The following is a 19,896-nucleotide window of genomic DNA, read 5'->3' as shown; positions in this document are numbered from 1 at the left end:
TCAAAAGTCGAAGGAGAAAAACAGTCCTTTGCAATATGACTAGGGAAAGCAGAGATACATGTGATAATGTACCACCAGAGGGCAGCGTTTGGGAGAAGAAGAGAATGCTTAAGTTTTCTCAAAACATGCAGCTCCTACTCTAAATGAAGCGTTGCTTAGAATTGCAGGTAGGGTAGCCATTTAGGCATTGCCAAAAAAAGAGGAGATGCAACCTCAAAACAGTAGGGCAAAAGAAGGCACAGATTTGCAAGAAGGAGGAGGTGTGAGTATGGATGCAAATTTAGAAATAATCAGCTATGATTTAAATAGAAATACATTTCACTATAGTAGGGAAGATTGTGACCTAGACGGCAGACTGCGATGCCCAGGTCTTTAAGACAAACATATTTCTCAGTCTCGGTCTCCATCTGACTTGGACTGGGCAGCCCTTCAAAAGAAAAGTCCTCTTACAGCACTCCAATTAGAGCATTGTCCGGGGGTGGGGAGAGACATATACCACCCCCCCAAAAAAAAAATACAGGTTTCTGAGAAGACATTACCTAAAACAGGGGTGCCCAAACTTTTTTCAAAGAGGGCCAGATTTGATGAAGTGAATATGTGTTAGGGCCGACCAAAGTTGTTGAGCTTTTTTTTACAATGTACTGCCACGGGGGCCAAATTGGGCCCCCAAATTGAACTTTGGACATGCCTGACCTAAAACAAGCTTGTTCCTTGGCTCAATTGTCACCAGATGCAGGTGGCATTTCAGCAGAGGCTGACTTCCATCCAAGGTAGTTAATTGCAGCAATGCTGCAACAGCAGACCACATAAGGGACCTAACTATGTCCCTTCTTCAAATATATACAGTGGTACCTCTCAAGACGAATGCCTCGCAAGACGAAAAAGTTTTCCGGTTTTTGAGTCATTCTGCAAGACGAATTTCCCTACGGGCTTGCTTCACAAGACGAAACGTCTTGCGAGTTCTTGCGAGTTTGTTTCCTTTTTCTTAAAGCCGCTAAGCCGTTAATAGCCGCTAAGCCGCTAATAGCCATGCTTCGCAAGACAAAAAAACCGCAAGACGAAGAGACTCGCGGAACGGATTAATTTCGTCTTGCGAGGCACCACTGTAGAATAATATTTACCCAGGCGTAAACAAAACTCTGAGCAAACACAGAGTTCCTTTCCCCACCACCACTTCCACTTGTATTGTATTTAAGGTGCAGGCCTAAGCCATGACACCTTTTCAGCAATTAAGCACAACTTTGGCAATTAAGCACAACTCAACTCCCAGCTGCTTGAAAGCATTCTAGCAGCGCCATCCAAGAATGTTTGTTAATATTTAGAGTGCTTAGCAGCATTCTCCTGCTGCCACTAAACCTTAGGCCAGTACTTTGTACCTGACCACATCCCCTCATTTTCACCACCTCTGTAGAGATAATGGGAAATGCAGAGAAGGCTTGTTTGGAGGAGAATGTGCCAAAGCTCATTGAATTGTGTCCAGAATTTAGTAAGTAAGAAGGCAGGATATGTGTATCAGTGTATATCAGTACACTTACATCAGCTGTGAAGCTAGTATTATGCCCTTATCCTGATTCACTGTCCTTTTACTTCCCACTTCTACAAGGCTGTTCCAAAAAACCATCACAATGATTCCCGCGTCTTGCATCATCCAAGCAGCAAAGGGAAACCAAGCTCTAATAACAGATGCTCCTTTGCAATCTAAACTGGTGTGACTATGACTGCTTACAATTTGGGGGTGAGGAGCGTATGGGGGAACACAATTTGATTTTGACAACATCAATAAAACCAGAGATGTGACAACATAGGAGGGTGCAATTTAATTTGCGCTGAAATAAATATTAGGCATACAGAGCGTCGTGAATGAAAGAGGGTCACAATAAATTACGAGCGGAGACATTTTGCACAATCATTGCAGAAAGCCCTTGGTATTTCCAATTTCAGACCATCGAATTTATCATTTTTGCTGATTTAAGCAGAACTCCAAATAAATATGGATCTCGGCGCTTACTTTCACAGGTACTGGCATGGATAATTTACGGTTGTGATCCAATTTGTAAATCAGCAGGGGCCACTAAATTGCAGCATAAAAAAGAAAGAGCGAATGAGGTCCTTTTTCCTTTGTGTCAGCAGGCTGCGATGATTATGTTTATTAGATTTCCTTGAAAGGGTTTCACATTTTCTCAAATATGCAGGAGAACTATTTCCCCTCTGAGGCCGGCATTAGCATTTTGTGCCTCAGTCCTCGAAGACAGGGAAAGTGATGAATTTTTCAATTGGTTTTTTGAAATGTATGCTCAGCCCCTGCCAGCCAGGGTACAGCAGCAATCTGCCACCTAAAAATGGCGCCGTTACCAAGGAAGGAGCAGGTCTTCTGCATGGAACTATACGGAATGTACTATGTGAACAGACCAGTATAACTTGATTCAGCTAAGGGCTGTGCACATCTATTCTTAGGTGGGCCCAATCTGACATATGGCGCTGGGCAGGAAGCTAAAATCCTTCTAAAACCGATGCTTGAACTGGATTCAATACCAGTGCAGCCCCTTTCCCTGCCCAATAGCTGACAAAGGACTTTTTTAGCACCCATCTGTTTCCTGCACCAGCTAAGGCCCCACATGCACAGGCCTAGATGATGCTCTGCACATGTTCTCTTGGATCTGGTCCGTAGTATAAACAGAGTCACCCATTTTGCAGTGCTGGCAGGTCAGTCCCCCCATAACGAATACCAGAGTTATGAAAAACAGCCAACATGTTCGAGTTACTTGAGAAATTATGCAAATATACTCCATTTGCATATGTTTCAGAGGACCTCACATACGTCTTTTGGGATGCAAATTTCTAGTTTTAGCAGAGAGTATACACAGCTCTGGGCACAGGGTAAGAAGGAAGGTTTTTCATTCTCCCAAGGCCTTTGGCTAAGATTCAATTACCACAAAACAACTTCTAGGAGCCATGGGGAGGGGCTGTAGAAGATTAGCTCTGCCCCTCAACTGCTGCCCCCCTGTTGCTCAGTACACCGCTTTGAAACTGGAGGGGACTTTTAGAAGCTGTTTGTAATAGACCTGCAAGACCCTTGGCTGGAACCCAAACAAATCTTTGCACCCCAATTTTATATAGAAGGCTATAAAATATAGAAGGCTAATGGAATTGAGTTAGCTGTAAATCCCGACATTCAAAATCATATTCAGGAACCAGTTGTCTTGATTAAGTAATAGTTCTGGGAGGGGTATAAACCTGAGATCTCTGAAAAACAGTCTTCCAAGAGATCCAACGATAGATAGATGATAGATAGATAGATAGATAGATAGATAGATAGATAGATAGATAGATAGATAGATAGATATGGCATACAAACACTGACTTTGCAAGCGTGATCACTGAGCATTGTGGGTGAGGACTGGATGTTTATTGAGATTCATAAGAATGCAGATATACATTCCTGAGTGACCAGTTATGTGTGTTTTGTTGCCTGCAGTTGCAGCTGGATTGGGGTGAGGACTCTGTTGTGTTTCTTTTCCTCTAATGGAATTATACTCCAAGCCTCAGGATTCAACATACAACTACAAATAATGTTAAAATAGGTTCAGACATTTCATTCCAGGCTACCACCACAACAGTCACTTTATTGCTGTAGAAATTTTTATAAAATCCTCAAAGCAAGAGAGCCTAGATGAAAAAACGCATGAAGCATTCCTGCACACTAGTGTGCGCCTTCCCTATAAGTAGATGTTTATGAGCCAAAAAGCTAAAAGGAGTGCAATCAACCAGCCGTACCAGCCATTTTTAAAGCTGCATTTGTCCATACCCGAAAGTTTAGCAAGCAATGCACAGGGTGGGCTATCGACAAGCTAATGAATGAGTTCAATCTAAATGACATTCACATTTAATCAAAAAGAAATAAGGTAGTTACAAGGAAACATAGTTTTAAAAACAGCGGCAACGTTCCAAATTATTTAAATGTATCATTCGGTTCATGCAGTTGTTAAGACACTAAATCATGAAGTGGCTTAGAAGAATCAATGAGTAAGTATAGTGCCTGGGCAAATTCCTCAATTCTAAAATGCAGGCACTCAATGGGGAAAAAATAACTTAATCTTCATAAATAGCAACAAGCTGACAGCACAGTGCCTTCCATTTAAGGAGAAGATGCACACACACAAACACACAAGTTTACATATTTTCCCAGCGCAAGTTCCCCATCAGATATCATAGAAGACTATGGCTGTAACGTACATACTTCCTGGCCCTTTTTAGGATGCCTAGATTTTACTATCCCTGGCTCAAGGAGGGCTGAACACATTTAAGAGTAAGCCTGGAACACTTAGTGGGGATTTATCTCAAGGAACCACCCAGACCAGGTTGCACGTTTAGGACATGTGTTCGCTAAACCATCAGCTATCATTATGCAAAACCTCTCCCGAGTATTTCTCAAGAATAGGTTGTATTCTGAGTGGTCCAAGTAATATTACGTGATTCGGACCAAACAGCTCGGCTGGGAAATATCACACAACTGAATACTCCTGCATAGTTAGGAACTGGGAGAGGGGGGGCAGGAGAGCAATGAAAAACAGCAACCTGCCTACACCAACCCCCAATCTCAAGTCCAGGAAGAATTTTAATAAACACCAAGGTGTTTGGTTAGACACAGATGCCTAAATTGATTGCCCTCCGCCCCCAAACCCCAACTTTTTCTGGCTCCCCAAAACACACCCACACTCATATTTTTTCTGGGGGGTGACATAAAAAATGGAAGAAAAAAGAAGAAGAAGTCACAGCACTGGGGTGATCAGAAAGGCTTAAATTTCTCTGCCCAGACTCTTGGTGGATATGCAAATAACCCTTCCCCAGTTACCATTTCAGAAGCAGAGAGGGGCTAACAGCCCTTTTCTCAGCAGATCTGCAAGGATCAACTGAAAAGGGATGGGCTATGTACCTGTGCATCTACAAGTGTGTGCAGCTCCAGGTGGCTTGACTACAGGAATGTAACCCTCAGATCAAAAATTTTATAAAGTTGGTCAGCTCTGCTTCAAGAAGAAGGCGGCAAGTTATGTACGTGTGAAGCAACTCAGTTTAAAATGCTCTTCAGTCCTCAGGACACTCAATAACCGGCTTATCATGGGAATCAAAACTATTAGGTTGCTGAATCTGTTAAGTGAACCAGTTTGTGCAGTTTTCCCCCTTCTTGGTATGCTGAAATAGCAAATGACCAGACTTCCAATTACCTCTGCTTTGTAAGACAACAGCCCCACTTCTACTGAAATAAGGCTACAATTACTGGAAGAGCGCTTCTTCTCCAGGGAAGAAGTCCTGCAATATTATTTTATTCCTGTGGTGGGAAACTTGTGACCCTCCAGGTCTTAGACTAGCAATCCCATCATCCCTGACCCCTGGCCATACTGGCTGAGGAAGATGTGAGTTGGAGAGCAACATCATCTGGAGGGCCAGAGTTTCCACACCTCTGCTTTATAAAATAATTCCTCTAGTTTGAGCAGGATGCTTCCCTGTGCAGGCGCAGCACCCACAGAGACAGAAGTCCTATGAGGTCGCAACAGAGCTGTGTTCCTGACCATGTGTACATGAGAAAGGGATCGGGCAGGAGACACATGCCCACGCCACATTATGGTCCAACACATCTGCAGTTGTGCCCATGCATATAAAGAGAGAAGATGCATGCTCATAACTTGAAAGGCAGACCTATGTCATAATGAAATTTACAGCTACTGCCATGTTTAGCATTGCACCATGAGTATGCAATGGTGTTTGGAACTAGCCTAACTGCAAGAACTTTAAAAATTACCTCACAAGGGCAACACTTCCAATGTATATTGAAAATTAATGTAACATCCATCTTTATTATTCAGACGTTTCAAAGACTGGCATTTTAAGAAGCCTGCTTTTTGGAAGACAGGAAAAAAATAGGGCAGTCAGATGATCCAGAGAAATATTTACTTTACAAAGAAATAAAGTGCGTAGGGAAGGGTGGAGAGCTTTCCATTTCAAAAGCATTAAATAAACCAGAACAATGAAATTTGATGCTTCGTTCTACAGTTCACATTTGAAGTAGATGCCAATTGATTTGTATTGACCACAATGATTTACTCAATTGACTAAGCCTGTCTCATTTACTGAATGGAAGGAATACTGACTCAAATGTACCGCATGGGTAGAGATTTCAATAGGTACCCCTAAGAGGCTACTAGTTATGTTGCAGCCACAGCTTGCAGCTTGTTAGACACAATCCAGCTAGTATTGCCTGGACATTATTATTATTTTTTGAATAAGTATTTTCATTCAGTATCAAAGAGGACATACATGACAGCACAAAAGCCATATTGTACAAGGCAGGGTTGTCGCCACTGTTTTGCACTGGAAAGTATTCTGTCTAAGATGGCAAGCGTTCATCTTCCACAAAGCACAGAAACATCTTGAAAAACAAGACTTTTTAAACATATAGGATACAATTCACAGAACAGGCTCTTGGAAGAAAACATGTTTCCATACAACCTTGACTGAGATCCAGAATTTATAAATCACCAGCAGAAATACCAGCTGCTTAGAAAGTTCATCAGACAAACATACACATGTTTCCAGCGTTGACTATGCAACTGTTGGTGCCAGTCTGCTTATAAAAGAAATGCTGCTGACACAGAGCCTTCGTACAAACGCCGGGCATGACGGTTTCATGATGACATGCTCAACGACAATCCGAAGTTCTGTGAAGAGGGTTCTGAAAATAACAAGACACTTTTTACAGAAATATATTTGCAACAGTAGCTCCTACATTTCACTCAAACCTAAACCTTCATCAAAATCAATAATAACGAGGAGGAGGAGGAGAATAATAATTATAATACAATAATAATAATAATAATAATAATAATAATAATAATAATAATAATAATAACTTATACCCTGCCCATCTGGCTGGGTTTCCCCAGCCACTCTGGGCGGCTTCCAAGAAGAGATTAAAAATACATTAAAACATCAGTCATTAAAAACTTCCCTAAACAGGGCTGCCTTCCTTACTAGAGCCATATTACCATAGCCAGAGAGATTCTGAGGTTTGCAGAAGTACAAAAACATTTAAACACACAACATTACGGGACGAAACCATTCCCGTACCAGAGAGGGCATTGTGTAATTTGATTACCAATGTTTCTAAAATTAAGACAACTAATGGGCAACAGAGGATGTCCCTGTTTTGTTCTATGACTAACCATTTGGGGTGGGGAGCAATCTGAATTATTTATTCTAATCTATATCTATATCTATATCTCTATATCTATATCTGCCTTCGAAAGCTTTTACAATTTTTTTTGGCCAAAATCACATTTCTTAACTATTTCCATTAGATAATTTGGTTCTAGACAATCAAATAGTTTTAAAATATCAAGCGAGAGACTTGTTAAAGGTTATGATTTTTTGTAATGAAATAAAAATGTTCAATAATTTCCTTATTGGATCAGTAACTCTTCACCCTGGAACAAACCCAGATTGGTCTGTCTGTATACAGCTGCCAATAAATGTTTCTAATCTATTGACCAGATTGGCCGTAAAGATTTTATAATCTAGATTTAATAAAGAGATTGCTTGGTATGATATTGGTGGAGTCCTTGTGAGGTTTGAGAATAACTATGATTCTTGAATGCTTCCACGTTGCAGGAAGTAGGTTACCGGCTAAAATATCATTGTATAGCCTGGCCATTTGTGGAAGTGTTTGTTCCTTAAATGTTTTGTAGAAGGAGGCTGAGAATCCATCAGAGCCAGGTGACTTTTCCATCTTCATGTTTTTAATTACTTCCTTTAACTCCTCTTCTTAGTCCATGATAAGGCAACACAAAGGAGCCAACTGTTTAAGCACTGTATTTACAGACAACAACAACTTTAAATCATAATTGGTTTCTTACCGGCAATATGGATTTCGGCGGGAGGAATAACGGAGTGTAAGAAATCTGTAGTAAATAAATGGCTGCAGCAAGCTTCCCTGCCCACTGAAAAGAACAGAAGAAAAAAGGTGGGGTGGTGGAGGGGTAGATTTATTTAAAAGGAGACAGTGCAGGATTTGCAGTAAGACACCACCTTATGTTTGTCTTCACACATAGTAACTGCTTTGACCTGCAAAAGACCCTTACAACTAAATAAATGTTTTCACACAGTATCTGACTTGCACACACAGTGATGAATGGCAGCCGCGACAGCCACAGATCATTAAATAAAATGCGTCAAGATGGCTGAAACATTAAAACCTTATAAAGGAACTAGTGTTGCTCCTCCTGCCATGAAATTATGTAACTTTAGTGTATGTTTACTCAGAAGCAAGTCCACTGTGTTCAGTAGACTTTTCTCTTGGGCAAGCATGCACTGGAAGGAGGTGCCTTATGGCAGAATTCTGTGCATATTTACCTGTACTTCGAAATAAATTCCACTGAATTCAATGGGACCTGGAAGTTTGCAGTGGCTCCCCATCTGTGGAATGCTCTCCCCAGGGAAGTTCGCTGCCACTTTCATTATACACCTTTAGGTGCCTTTGGTTGATTGACATCCTATGCCCTTTTAAAATGTGTGTTTTTTTGGGGGGTATTGTTTTTATTTTCTTGTTTTATATATTTTGTGGTTTTGTATTTGGATTTTGTTCTGTGAACGCCCCTGAGACCTCTGGGTATAGGGAGGTATATAAATCCAATAAATAAATAATAAATTACGGGTATATGCCATTCTTCCACCAGTGGTCTGCAAGGTGGCTTAGATACAAAGGATGGTATTTAAATAAATAACTGTGCAAGGGGAATGGGTTTCGCTTGTACAACAGGACTTCACCCCTCTCGCATTTCCGTGCGCTGCTCTGGTTCGCCAGAAGCGGCTTAGTCATGCATGACCCGGAAGCTATACGCCTGCTCCCTTGGCCAGTAAAGCGAGATGAGCACCGCAACCGCAGAGTCGGCCACGACTGGACCTAACGGTCAGGGGTCCCTTTACCTTTACAAAATAAAAGACACTTAAAATGCAATATTGTCTTTTTGGCATCTGAACCAGAGCTTTCTTCATGTACATGAAAGTAAAATTTCTCCAAAAGAACAAGAACAGACTATGCTGATCTTTGCCTTAAGGATCAAGAAACCATCCTTACATTAGACAGCAAGCAAACCCTGTGTATCTTAAAAATAGGGTTCTCAGTGCAGCACAGCCACAGGGTCAGGAGATGGTGAGAAAATCACAACCCGACCTTAGTTTTCAGACTGCAAGGACGGTCCCTTATAGGGACATTGCAATGATATACAAGAAACAGTCTGATTCTGTATTCCGAAGCAGTTATAGAACACCATCCAAATAAAAATAAAGGTTAATGTTTCATCTCATACCTGAAAAGCATAAACACAGTAGCCGGCATCAAGAAGATCTCATTGCAAGCTATAAATTTCAGGATGTTTTGCTGATTAGCATTTAACTTGTCCAAGAGATTTCTTAGGAAAAGAAGACTATTTGAACCTCGTGCCTTGAAAAAAGGGAGTAAAAAAGCAATGTCAGGAAACTTTGTGCTATGTATACAAAGTCAAACCTTGGGAATACTTTCAGCTATGCTATAATTATTTTATAAACCTTGGAAGGCAGTCTAAATATAATAAGCAGGAAAACTGAAGAATTTTGCAAACCTTGCTACAATGTTTATTATGCAGGAAACGGTCAACCTAATATTCAGTTTCAGTTCCCCACTGCCACCATTTAACCCAAACAACCCTGCGAGGGAAGTTACCGTATTTTTCGTCCTATAGGGCGCACCGGCCCATAGGACGCACCTCGTTTTTTGGGGGGGAAATGAATAAAAAAATATTTTTCCCCCTCCGCCCTGGCTGCCGCCCCAAGCCTTGCGCTCACCTGCCCGAAGCACAGGGCACCCTCCGGAGGGCTCCCCGTGCTTCGGCGACAGGCTGCCGCCCCAAGCCTCGTGCGCTTGGCGGGACCTCCTGCCGGGCACGCAAGGCTTGCAGACACTCGCCCAAAGCACGGGGAGCCCTCCGGAGGGCTCCCTGTGCTTCGGGCGACAGGCTGCCGCCCCAAGCCTTGCGCGCTTGGCGGGACCTCCTGCCGGGCACGCAAAGTTTGCAGACACTCGCCCAAAGCACGGGGAGCCCACCGGAGGGCTCCCTGTGCTTCGGGCGACAGGCTGCCGCCCCAAGCCTTGCGCGCTTGGCGGGACCTCCTGCCGGGCACGCAAAGTTTGCAGACACTCGCCCAAAGCACGGGGAGCCCTCCGGAGGGCTCCCCGTGCTTCGGGCGACAGGCTGCCGCCCCAAGCCCCGCGCACTCAGCGGGACCTCCTGCCGGGCACGCAAGGCTTGCGGACACTCACGGGGGCTGCAGGCTGCTGCCCGCAAGCCTTGTGAGCCCGTGGGAACTCCCACCGGCCTCGCAAGGCTTGCGGATAGCTTCCTGAAGCCTGGAGAGTGAGAGGGGTCAGTGCACACCGATGCCTCTCGCTCTCCAGGCTTCAGCGAAAGCCGGCATTCGCCCCATAGGACGCACACACATTTCCCCTTCATTTTTGGAGGGGAAAAAGTGCGTCCTATGGGGCGAAAAATACGGTAGATTGAATAATGATCAAGGTCACCCAGCGAGCATCACAGCTGCATAGGGATTTGAACCCAATACTCCTCAGTCCTCATCAAACATTCTGGCTCTCCACGCATATCCTTTTCTTTCCTACTTGCTAACCCTTTGATAGAAGCAGCAGCACTGGATGAGCAACAGCTGTCCCTTCAAACTGTGGCAGAAAAGATCCCTGTTTTCAGTTTACCCCTTTAAAAATCCATGTCTCATCTGAATCCTGCTCTCCTTACAAAGAGCAATGTGGCAAGTAAAGGGCACAAGATCACTAACAACATACTTACATCAAGAACCTTCTTTGTGTAGGTGGCAGCGTGAAGCAAAGAAAACAACAGAACTGGGAAAATACTCACTGAAGTGAAAGTTAAGGAGAATTACAACCTCACACATGTTATTTCACACTATAGTCTGAATATTCAAGCACATCGTCCACTTGTGTCAGCATGCAAGCCTGCGATCTCTTGCTTTAAATTCAGATTCTTTTGTATGAGAAAACGTTTGGACCTTAAGATTCAGGTGATTAAAGTTAGGCAGCTTTATTAAACACTTAGTAACACAGAACACAGTCCTAATCATGGAATGGAATTTGAAAATGATGGTTAGCAGTATGCACTTGTAGAAGTACAGGCATCCAGCAGTTTGTGTGTACTTAACTTATGTAGGGCCAGGGTTGAAATCAGTAGATCAATGTTTTAGAGTGAAATCCTATACAGGTCTTCTCAGAAGCAGGTATAGGATTGCAACCTTATTAAATAAATTGATGGGGCTAAGAAATATGAGCTCACTTGTTTATTTTGATTCAGATACATTACGTCGATAGGGAATAAATAAGAGTTAATAAGGGTGGTGCTTCTGTCTAGGGTGAGACTAGAGGTGATGAGGCCTTAATTTGTGTGACTGCCCTATACATATATAAAGCAGGAAGTGAGGTGGTAATTTCACTAACAACAAAAAGCACACATAAGGCAGGGGGGGAGGGAGAGAAAGAGTTCAGCACCCCTCTCCCCTGAGCTTTACCTCCTTGTAGTTGATTACTCTAGTCAGCGGCGGAGGAGGCTGCTCGGGCGCCTGGGGTGGCGCGCCCAGGATAGAGGCAAGCCACCCATTGGGGTGGGGTGAGGGCAGGGCGCACCGTGGGGCCTCCGGAGTCTGCCTGCCTCCTCCCACTCAGCCGCCCTACAGCTGCGGGGGGGAGGTATCGGGCAGACTGTTTGGGCAGCGAGAAGGCTGTGTGCACCCAAACCACTGTGTCTCTCCCAGGACAGACACATGGCTTGGGCGTGCTGCAGGCCCCGTGGCGAGTGCCACCTGTCATTTTGTCACCCTCCTCAGTGGTGACACCCGGGGTGGCCCACACCCACTGTACCCCCCTCCCTCCGCCCCCGACTCCAGTCCAGTGGTTCTCTAACCTTTTTCTGTGGGCCACACTTTCAGAATAAAATTTTGCTCCCCCCACACCAACATTTTTATTTATAAGAAGTACACTGGAAAACAATATGGGGCTACCTTTGAAGGTGACCTGGAAACTACAACTAATCCAGAATGCAGCAGCTAGACTGGTGACTGGGGGCAGCCGCCGAGACCACATAACACCTGTCTTGAAAGACCTACACTGGCTCCCAGTACATTTCCAAGCACAATTCAAAGGGTTGGTGCTTTCCTTTAAAGCCCTAAATGGCCTTGGCCAAGTATACCTGAAGGAGCATCTCCATCGTTCTGCCCGGACACTGAGGTCCAGCACTGAGGGCCTTCTGGCGGTTCCCTTACTGCAAGAAGTGGAGTTACAGGGAACCAGGCAGAGGGCCTTCTCGGTAGTGGCACCCACCCTGTGGAATGCCCTCCCACCAGATGTCAAAGAGAAGAACTACCACCAGACTTTTAGAACACATCTGAGTGCAGCCCTGTTTAGGGAAGCTTTTAATGTTTAATAGGTATTTTAGTGTTTTGTTGGAAGCCGCCCAGAGTGGCTGGGGAAACCCAGCCAGATGGGAGGGGTATAAATAATAAATTATTATTATTATTAAAAGAAAGAACTCCTAGCGGTGCTTGATTTATAGCAAACAACACAACTACTTAATATTATGACCATGGGACATCCCGAAAGTAAAAAACGCAGATAACGCAAGAATGTGAATCTGGCCCGTCATCACCCTGTAGGCTTTGTGGCTGAGCTAAGGTATGAGCTGGAGTAATCCCTGATTTAAGTCTAGCACTCTATGACACCAAAAGCACAATCAAACTATTACAGAACTGGAAGTATTACAAGACTTGTAAAAGGATACTTGTAACAGGGTAGGAATTGACAAAGATGAGGGAATACAAAAGGTAGTGGCAGCTGTCCTCCAACAAGGCTTGAGCCAGGAACGCCCTGCTTAGCTGAAAATGTGGTAGCCTTTGGTGAAGTCGAAGGGCGCTGGTGAGAGCATTGGCCAGCAAGGCACGTTGATAAAAGCTAGCTGCTTCATGCAACCTTGAGAATTATCAAAGGAGAGGTTACCATACAAACCGAGTTGCGGCTTCAAGTCTTCCTCCCAAGAGAATTGCATCATCATTTCAGTCTCTGAAGCCCGCCCTGCTAAGCTCTGCCAAGATGTAACTGTTACTCAGTCTGAGAAGCATTCCTGGCGCTTGGCACTGAACTCTACAGGTGTGCCAAGTTTGGGAGAGTGGGGGGAGGGGAAGAATGTCATTTAAAAGTATTTTCAACGCAGTTATCTGTTTGACGTTTCTTTGGAGAGAAAAATGGCAGAGAAACAATAACGTAATAACTGGAATCTAGTTAAACGACAATATCAAAACCTAAACCATAAATGACACTCACTTGAGCTGAAGGTGTATAATGTACAGATTACTGAACAGGTGTAAAGTTGGTTCTTAAACAGAACCAAATATCAAGCACTGATATTTGCAAAATATTGGTCAAAGTCCAACCAAAGTCAGTGATATAGGTTTCCTGGATTTTTTCCTATACAAATTTAGGCTAATTTGCATTGGAAATTTTTCAGTCACCATTTAAACATTTTCTGATGGCCTAGAGAGTGATCTAATTTAGCATTCAGTAAGCAAAGCTAAAAACTTTGAAATTGCTAAGCTTGCCCAATACTGTAGTTGAAATGGGCATCCTTTTGTTGTCACTAATGAACTTAATGAAAGTTAAAACTCCCACATAAAAATAAAGCACTGGAAAATCTTCTGCCCCATATCACTGACTGATATTTCGCATCTATACACTACACTGATTTCCAATGGACAGCTAAGAATATAGATTGATATCTCATATTAAAATGGATGGGAAGTAACAAAAGCTTAACTTTAGCTGGATTAGAACAACTGTATATGCATATAAAATGTGATACAGAGCTTTTAAGCATAATGTATGTTTTCTGTTTCATTCTGTCACTAAAAAAAGCAGTGTCCTTTCTAAGGATATCAGGGGTACTACTGCTTTAAAGAACATTATTATACATACCCTAGAAGAGGCAGGACAAATAAAGCCGAACAGTAAACTGTGAATATGCGGGAAAGCCACATTGCTGTATCCAACTTATTAGTAATCAGAAATTGCTGTAATGAAAGGAAAAGTAGTTAGTGAATAAATATTTATTTATTGTTTTTATTTATTAAATTTCTATCCGATCCACCCTCCCAAAGCAACCCACTGTTTTACCAACTGTTAAAGAACAAATACCCACCAAACTGACCAGATCCAGAACCAACATAGATAACAGACAATATGAAGAACGCAAAACTTTGGCTTTTTCATAAATGCAAGTGTAAATAACAGATAAAAAAGGCAATCTCCAGACAGCCGCTCTTAAATTTGGAAGACATAATGAGACTTCTAAAGACCTATGTTTCATGATTGCATTTTTGAAATGTAAATTTTAAAAACTGTTTTTAATGTCACAGTTTAAACTGTTGTAACCCACCCAGGGATCATAGGGTGATGGTCAGGCAATAAATTAAAATAATAATAATTAAGAGGGTTTACTTCGAAAATCTGCTCTTTGAGAACCACGAGGATAACTCAGCTGCTCTCTGCTAGCACCCATGGCAGATAGTGGCAGGAAGCAGTTCTGGTGAACTTCACCACCTTCTGGAATGAAACAGGACATCCCAAAACCAATCCCTACTCAGTCTAGGTTCCAAGGAAGCCCAGTATAGCCCTCCATTGCTCACATAATGAAGATGTCTACTTTGCCTCATGGCTAGGACAGGTGGTGACTAACTGAACTAGCAATCCCTCCCATCTCTGAGCAGTCAGGGCAACAGCAGTGGCTGCAGTCACCTATAAGAACTCTCAGGGTATTTTCAGTAGTGCAGGCATTTACCATATAAAATGCCCTGGGAGTAGTTCTATGTAGAAAATGAAGTCACCACCATATTGTGGGACAGTCATTAAAATCAAACAAAAACAAAGAAAGCTTCTTCTGTTAAACTGCTAGCAGATAAAACTTTTAGGCTGTGTGTTTATGGAAGATAAGGAAGCTATCAGAACTCAGTGTTTCGTGTTTCCCCCAGAAGTCCATCTAGCATCAGGTATGATTCCTATCTAAAGGTCCAATTCAAAAATTTCCTACAAGAGGATAGAAGTAGCTGCTAATAGTTTCACCAATGCAATACAGTGGTACCTCGGGTTACATACGCTTCAGGTTACAGACTCCGCTAACCCAGAAATAGTACCTCGGGTTAAGAACTTTGCTTCAGGATGAGAACAGAAATTGTGCTCCAGCGGCACGGCAGAGGGGGAGGCCCCATTAGCTAAAGTGGTGCTTCGGGTTAAGAACAGTTTCGGGTTACCACTGTACTGCAAAGTGTACTACAACCACATTCTATCAAGGCAAAGCACCTGTTGAAGGGCCACATGTTGTGCAAACCTCTCAAGCCAAATGCAGCCAGAAACAACAGCTCATAAAAAGCTTTTGTTGTTGGTTCCTGCTCAGGATTGCAAAAACAAATAGGCTGTCAAGTATTTTGTGGGTCCAAATACACAGCTGGTGGTCTGCATCTGGCTTAATGGATCACAAGTTAAGCAGGCCCAGCATGAACTACCACCGGTAGCATGAAACTACTTGTGCATTTCACCATGACTAATATGGTGTTGCAAGTTGTTATGTGTATGTGGAAATATCAGCTAGCCTGAACATTTTGCCAGTGGCCCTGCCTGCCTATAAACTAAATGGGGAAAGGTAAATCTGGTTTCCAGGGAGGCAGTCACACCCATCTTACATAGACAAGAAATGAATCAAATTGCCCAGAACTTGACTGTTCCCAGTTCCCTGCCCTTTTCCAAAATATGCTTTTAGTTCATTGGTTTGCAAATTTCCAAATGCATTCACATTCAGCCCATAAAAGAATTTACTACATGGTTTTGGCATCCTATTGCCACTTCAATCCAACCTTTACACTTTTTTTCTTTTAGATCCAATGTGCATATACACCTGACAATTGAGGAAACAGCTGGTGAACTGGGCTCCAACCCACAATAGCATGTGCTGTAGGTAAAATTGTTTAGTCTCTTTACCAGTCAGTGTGGAAAGGGAGGGGAATCATTTTGGCCCAGTGAGTCAGATTTTTACTTCCGCATACACTGCAGACCACTTTTGACAGTTTGCTGGGCCACCCAGTTGTCAAAGTTTGCCCACGGGAGTGGAGGGAGATGGTGACCCAGCAGGATTTAACTCCCTGTGTGTCAGCTGATGCTCAAGCCTGTTTTCTGCACCAAAAGCAAGCAGGATTAAACTGATGCACAGCAAGTTTATTCATGATTTCTAAAAGGGTCCAACCACATTTCTACTTGCCCCACAGGTAAAGGACTCCTGAACGATTAAGTCCAGTCAAAGGCAACCATGGGGTTGCGGTGCTCATCTCACTTCAGACGTAGGGAGCCGGCGTTTGTCCAAAAACAGCTTTTCAGATCATGTGGCCAACATGACTAAACCGCTTCTGGTGCAATGGAACACCGTGACGGAAACCAGAGAGCACGGAAACGCCATTCACCTTCCCGTGGCAGTGGTAACTATTTATCTACTTGCACTTGGATGCTTTCGAACTGCTAGGTTAGCAGAAGCTGGGACAGAGCAACAGGAGCTCACCCCGTCGCACGGATTCGAACTGCTGACCTTCCGATCAACAAGCCCAAGATGCTCAGTGGCTTTGACCGCATCGCCACCTGTTCCCATATACCCAACATCACGTATGGTGTTAGGCATGAGACAGGTGTCTGTGGTTTGGGGGAAATGGCCTGGCAAGCCAACTTTGGCTCACAAGCCAGGGGCTCCCCATCCGTGGTACAGTGCTACCTCGGGTTAAGTACTTAATTCATTCCGGAGGTCCATTCTTAACCTGAAACTGTTCTTAACCTGAAGCACCACTTTAGCTAATGGGGCCTCCTGCTGCCGCCGCACCACAATTTCTGTTCTCAACCTGAAGCAAAGTTCTTAACCCGAGGTACTATTTCTGGGTTAGCGGAGTCTGTAACCTGAAGCGTATGTAACCTGAAGTGTATGTAACCTGAGGGACCACTGTATAGGCAATACAGAACTAAAGAAACCAATGGTCTTAGCATCAAGCAACTTCCTAAATACCTACGTACTAATGCAGTAACCTAAACATATGTTGTATAGCCCATGTTTCAGAAAACAGCCAGAACAACTTAGGATGCTTGACACCTAGTCGGCTCCTTCAGCCTGTTCCACAAACCTTTGCCAAAGGCAGCAGTGGAGAGGAAAAGGCCAAGCCTGGAAGCTATAGATTAAAAAAGTTAAGAGGAACTGAAACTTCTCAAGGGCAATTAAGAGGCAAGAGAGGGCAACTTCTAATGGAGATGTGAAACAGAGGACACTGTCACGGTGACAAAACTGCCACTGCAGACATCCAAATTTCCTCCTCTACACAACTATCAGCGATTCAGGAAAAAAAAACCCAATGGAGGTGAGGGGGGAGGCGTGTGGTTGTGTCGATCTGCTCCCACATGTGCCCATTGATCCATGAACAGTTAAAGCATTGGGATTATGGCCTGGGAGGCCACAGTTTGAATCGCTGCTCAGCCGTGAAGCTCACTGGGTGACCTTGGGCCAGCCACCATCTCTCAGCCTAACATGCCTCACAGGGCTGTTGTGAAGGATGAAAATATGGAGGACAACCATGTACGCCCCCTTAAGCCACTTGGAAAATAAAGGCGGTGTATAACTTAATCAATTACTGCCTCATTCGTAGCCCTGAAAACTGGGCTTAGGGGGTGAGCTACGACACCCCCAATCTCAGAATTTGAGCAGATTTGCCCTGCTACAAGAAGGGGGTACAATACTGGAGACAACCCCCAGATTTGAAACGACCTGAAATTAGAGCTCTCCCTATGAAGAAAACCACTTACGGCTCTCCATAGGAGCGCATTTAGAGGCTCACAGAAGGGCAGAATTGTTATTATTAATTGAATTTATATCCCGCCCTATACCAGGGGGTCTCAGGGCAGTTCACAGAGTTGGAAGGGACCCCTCCGCACGGCCATCTAACCCAACCCCCTGCGACATGCAGGAATCCTTTTCATAGCTGTCAACGTTTCCCTTGTTTTAAGGGAAATCCCCTTATTCCGAATAGGATTCCTCGCGAGAAAAGGGACAAGTTGACAGCTCTGCCTTTTTGCCCTCCGTGTGGAACTCGAACCCACGACCCTGAGGTTAACAGTCCCCGGCTCTACCGACTGAGCTACCAAGAGGCGTGAGGCCGGTTTCGAATAAAATATAATATAATCCTCTCAGGCGAAGCGTCGGCACCACCGTGGGTCGAAGCAGGGTCGTGAAGGCCGCGCTAGGCCGCCCCCGCCGGACTCAACTCACCACGGCTCCGCCGCCCGCGCCTCCCTGCATGGGCCCGTTCTGCGCCGTGTCCGCCATGGCCGCGCCGCCCACCGGCTCCGCTCGGGGCGCGAGGAGGAGGAGGAAGAAGGAAAGGAGAGGATCGGCGACGAGAGCGTTAAGCGGAGAGCGGGTCCTGCTCGTGCCGCGCGCGAGGGCAGTATCTGGCAGGCCGGAAGCGGGGAAGGAAGAGGCGGCGGTTGGCAGCGGCGGCGGCGGCGGCAGCAGGTGCGTGGAAGGAGGCCAGCGAACGAGGGACACTCCTCAAGGCAGCCCCGCCGCTGAGCAGCCCGCGTCGCGCAGGCGCAGAGGGGCGGCTTCCGGGTCGCTCGGGTACGGGTGGTGGTCATCCGGTGGAGCATGCTGGGTAATGTAGTCTTCGAGGCGCAGCCGCCTGACTTCGGGACAAGGTCGCTTTGGTATTTACTTTTGGAACCGGGCAGGGTGCTTTTCATGCATTTCTTTCCCCTCTCATTTTTATTTTATATATATTTTATATATTTATAATTTAATAAAAATTTTATATATATATATATATATATATATATATATATATATATATGCTTTCGTAGATTTTCACGGGTACAGGAATGCAGGTTTTGGTGTCTTCGGGTGTCTTCCCGTGTAAGAGTCGGGGTGTCTGTGCGACGTTTCGCCGAGGTCTCACTCGTCATCTTCAGGCTGGTGCTTTCGGCTTCTTGTTACTGGAACAGAGCAGAATCTGGTGTTTGAGTTCCTATAAATACTGTTGAGGGGTGTGGTGTATAGCCTCCAACGTTCTGGGCAGAGAGGAAGTTCCTAGATTAGTGTGCCTTTTCTTCTTTTGTTCCTTAATTACTTGAGGGATATCTTGGGTGATTTCATGAGTGATATTCTGAATACCACTGGGTGGGTCATTAAGTGTAGATTAGTTGCTAAAGCTTTCGTGTCTTGACCTCTTGAGCTTGTGAAGAGTTTTTCTGAGAAGATGGCTGTGCTGCATTTAGTTGTGCTCTGGCTTGGCTTCGTGTATAGGGGCGAGCTGTGGTTTTGTGCCTTGTGCCAGCCAGATCTGTGTAGGGATTGCAGGGGGGTGCAGCATCCGGAGGTGCCACTATAGTTTGGCTACTGGATGGAGTCTGTAATATGTCTGTGGAGAGGGTCTGGGTTTGGGTCTGGTGTGGTTGATTGGTGACGGCGTTCTGTGTGCCTCTGGTTCTGGTGTTGGTTTTTGTGGGGAGGGCTAATTTCCAGATGTCTGGCAGGCGGGACGTGTCGTCACGCTTGTTCATGTTGTGAGGGTGTTTCTCTATCTCGATGGCTTCCATGATTATTCTCTTGTGGTGATGTTCCATGTTAAAGAGCAATTTGGAATCTGCAAAATTAATTTCGTGTCCTGTTTCTTTCATGTGTTGGAAAAGAGAGGAAGTTTTTTCTTCTTTTTTGACGGCATTCTTGT

At 44.4% G+C, this 19,896-nt stretch overlaps 1 protein-coding gene across 2 annotated transcripts; it reads right to left on the bottom strand.

Annotated features, from left to right (window-relative positions):
• Window positions 1-1,794: 1,794 nt before the first annotated feature.
• TMEM33 (transmembrane protein 33) lies at window positions 1,795-18,741 on the bottom strand. Of its 2 annotated transcripts, none has more exons than XM_082238298.1 (7): window positions 18,441-18,741; window positions 14,072-14,166; window positions 12,885-13,072; window positions 10,887-10,954; window positions 9,360-9,493; window positions 7,908-7,991; window positions 1,795-6,727 (listed from the first exon to the last, which is right to left on the bottom strand). In XM_082238298.1, exons 1-7 carry the CDS (start codon window positions 18,495-18,497, stop codon window positions 6,598-6,600), a joined length of 756 nt encoding a protein of 251 aa, XP_082094424.1. In that variant the 5' UTR covers window positions 18,498-18,741; the 3' UTR covers window positions 1,795-6,597. The 2 variants fall into 2 exon arrangements, with proteins under 2 accessions (XP_082094424.1, XP_082094425.1); XM_082238299.1 differs by lacking the exon at window positions 18,441-18,741 and adding an exon at window positions 14,594-14,652.
• Window positions 18,742-19,896: the final 1,155 nt, after the last annotated feature.

The sequence above is a fragment of the Podarcis vaucheri genome (genome assembly GCF_965113315.1).
Source record: "Podarcis vaucheri genome assembly, chromosome: 9".
NCBI classification, from domain to species: Eukaryota; Metazoa; Chordata; class Lepidosauria; order Squamata; family Lacertidae; genus Podarcis; species Podarcis vaucheri.
The sequence above is the reverse complement of the archived record's forward strand: the minus strand, read 5'-3'. Positions and strand labels throughout refer to the sequence as shown.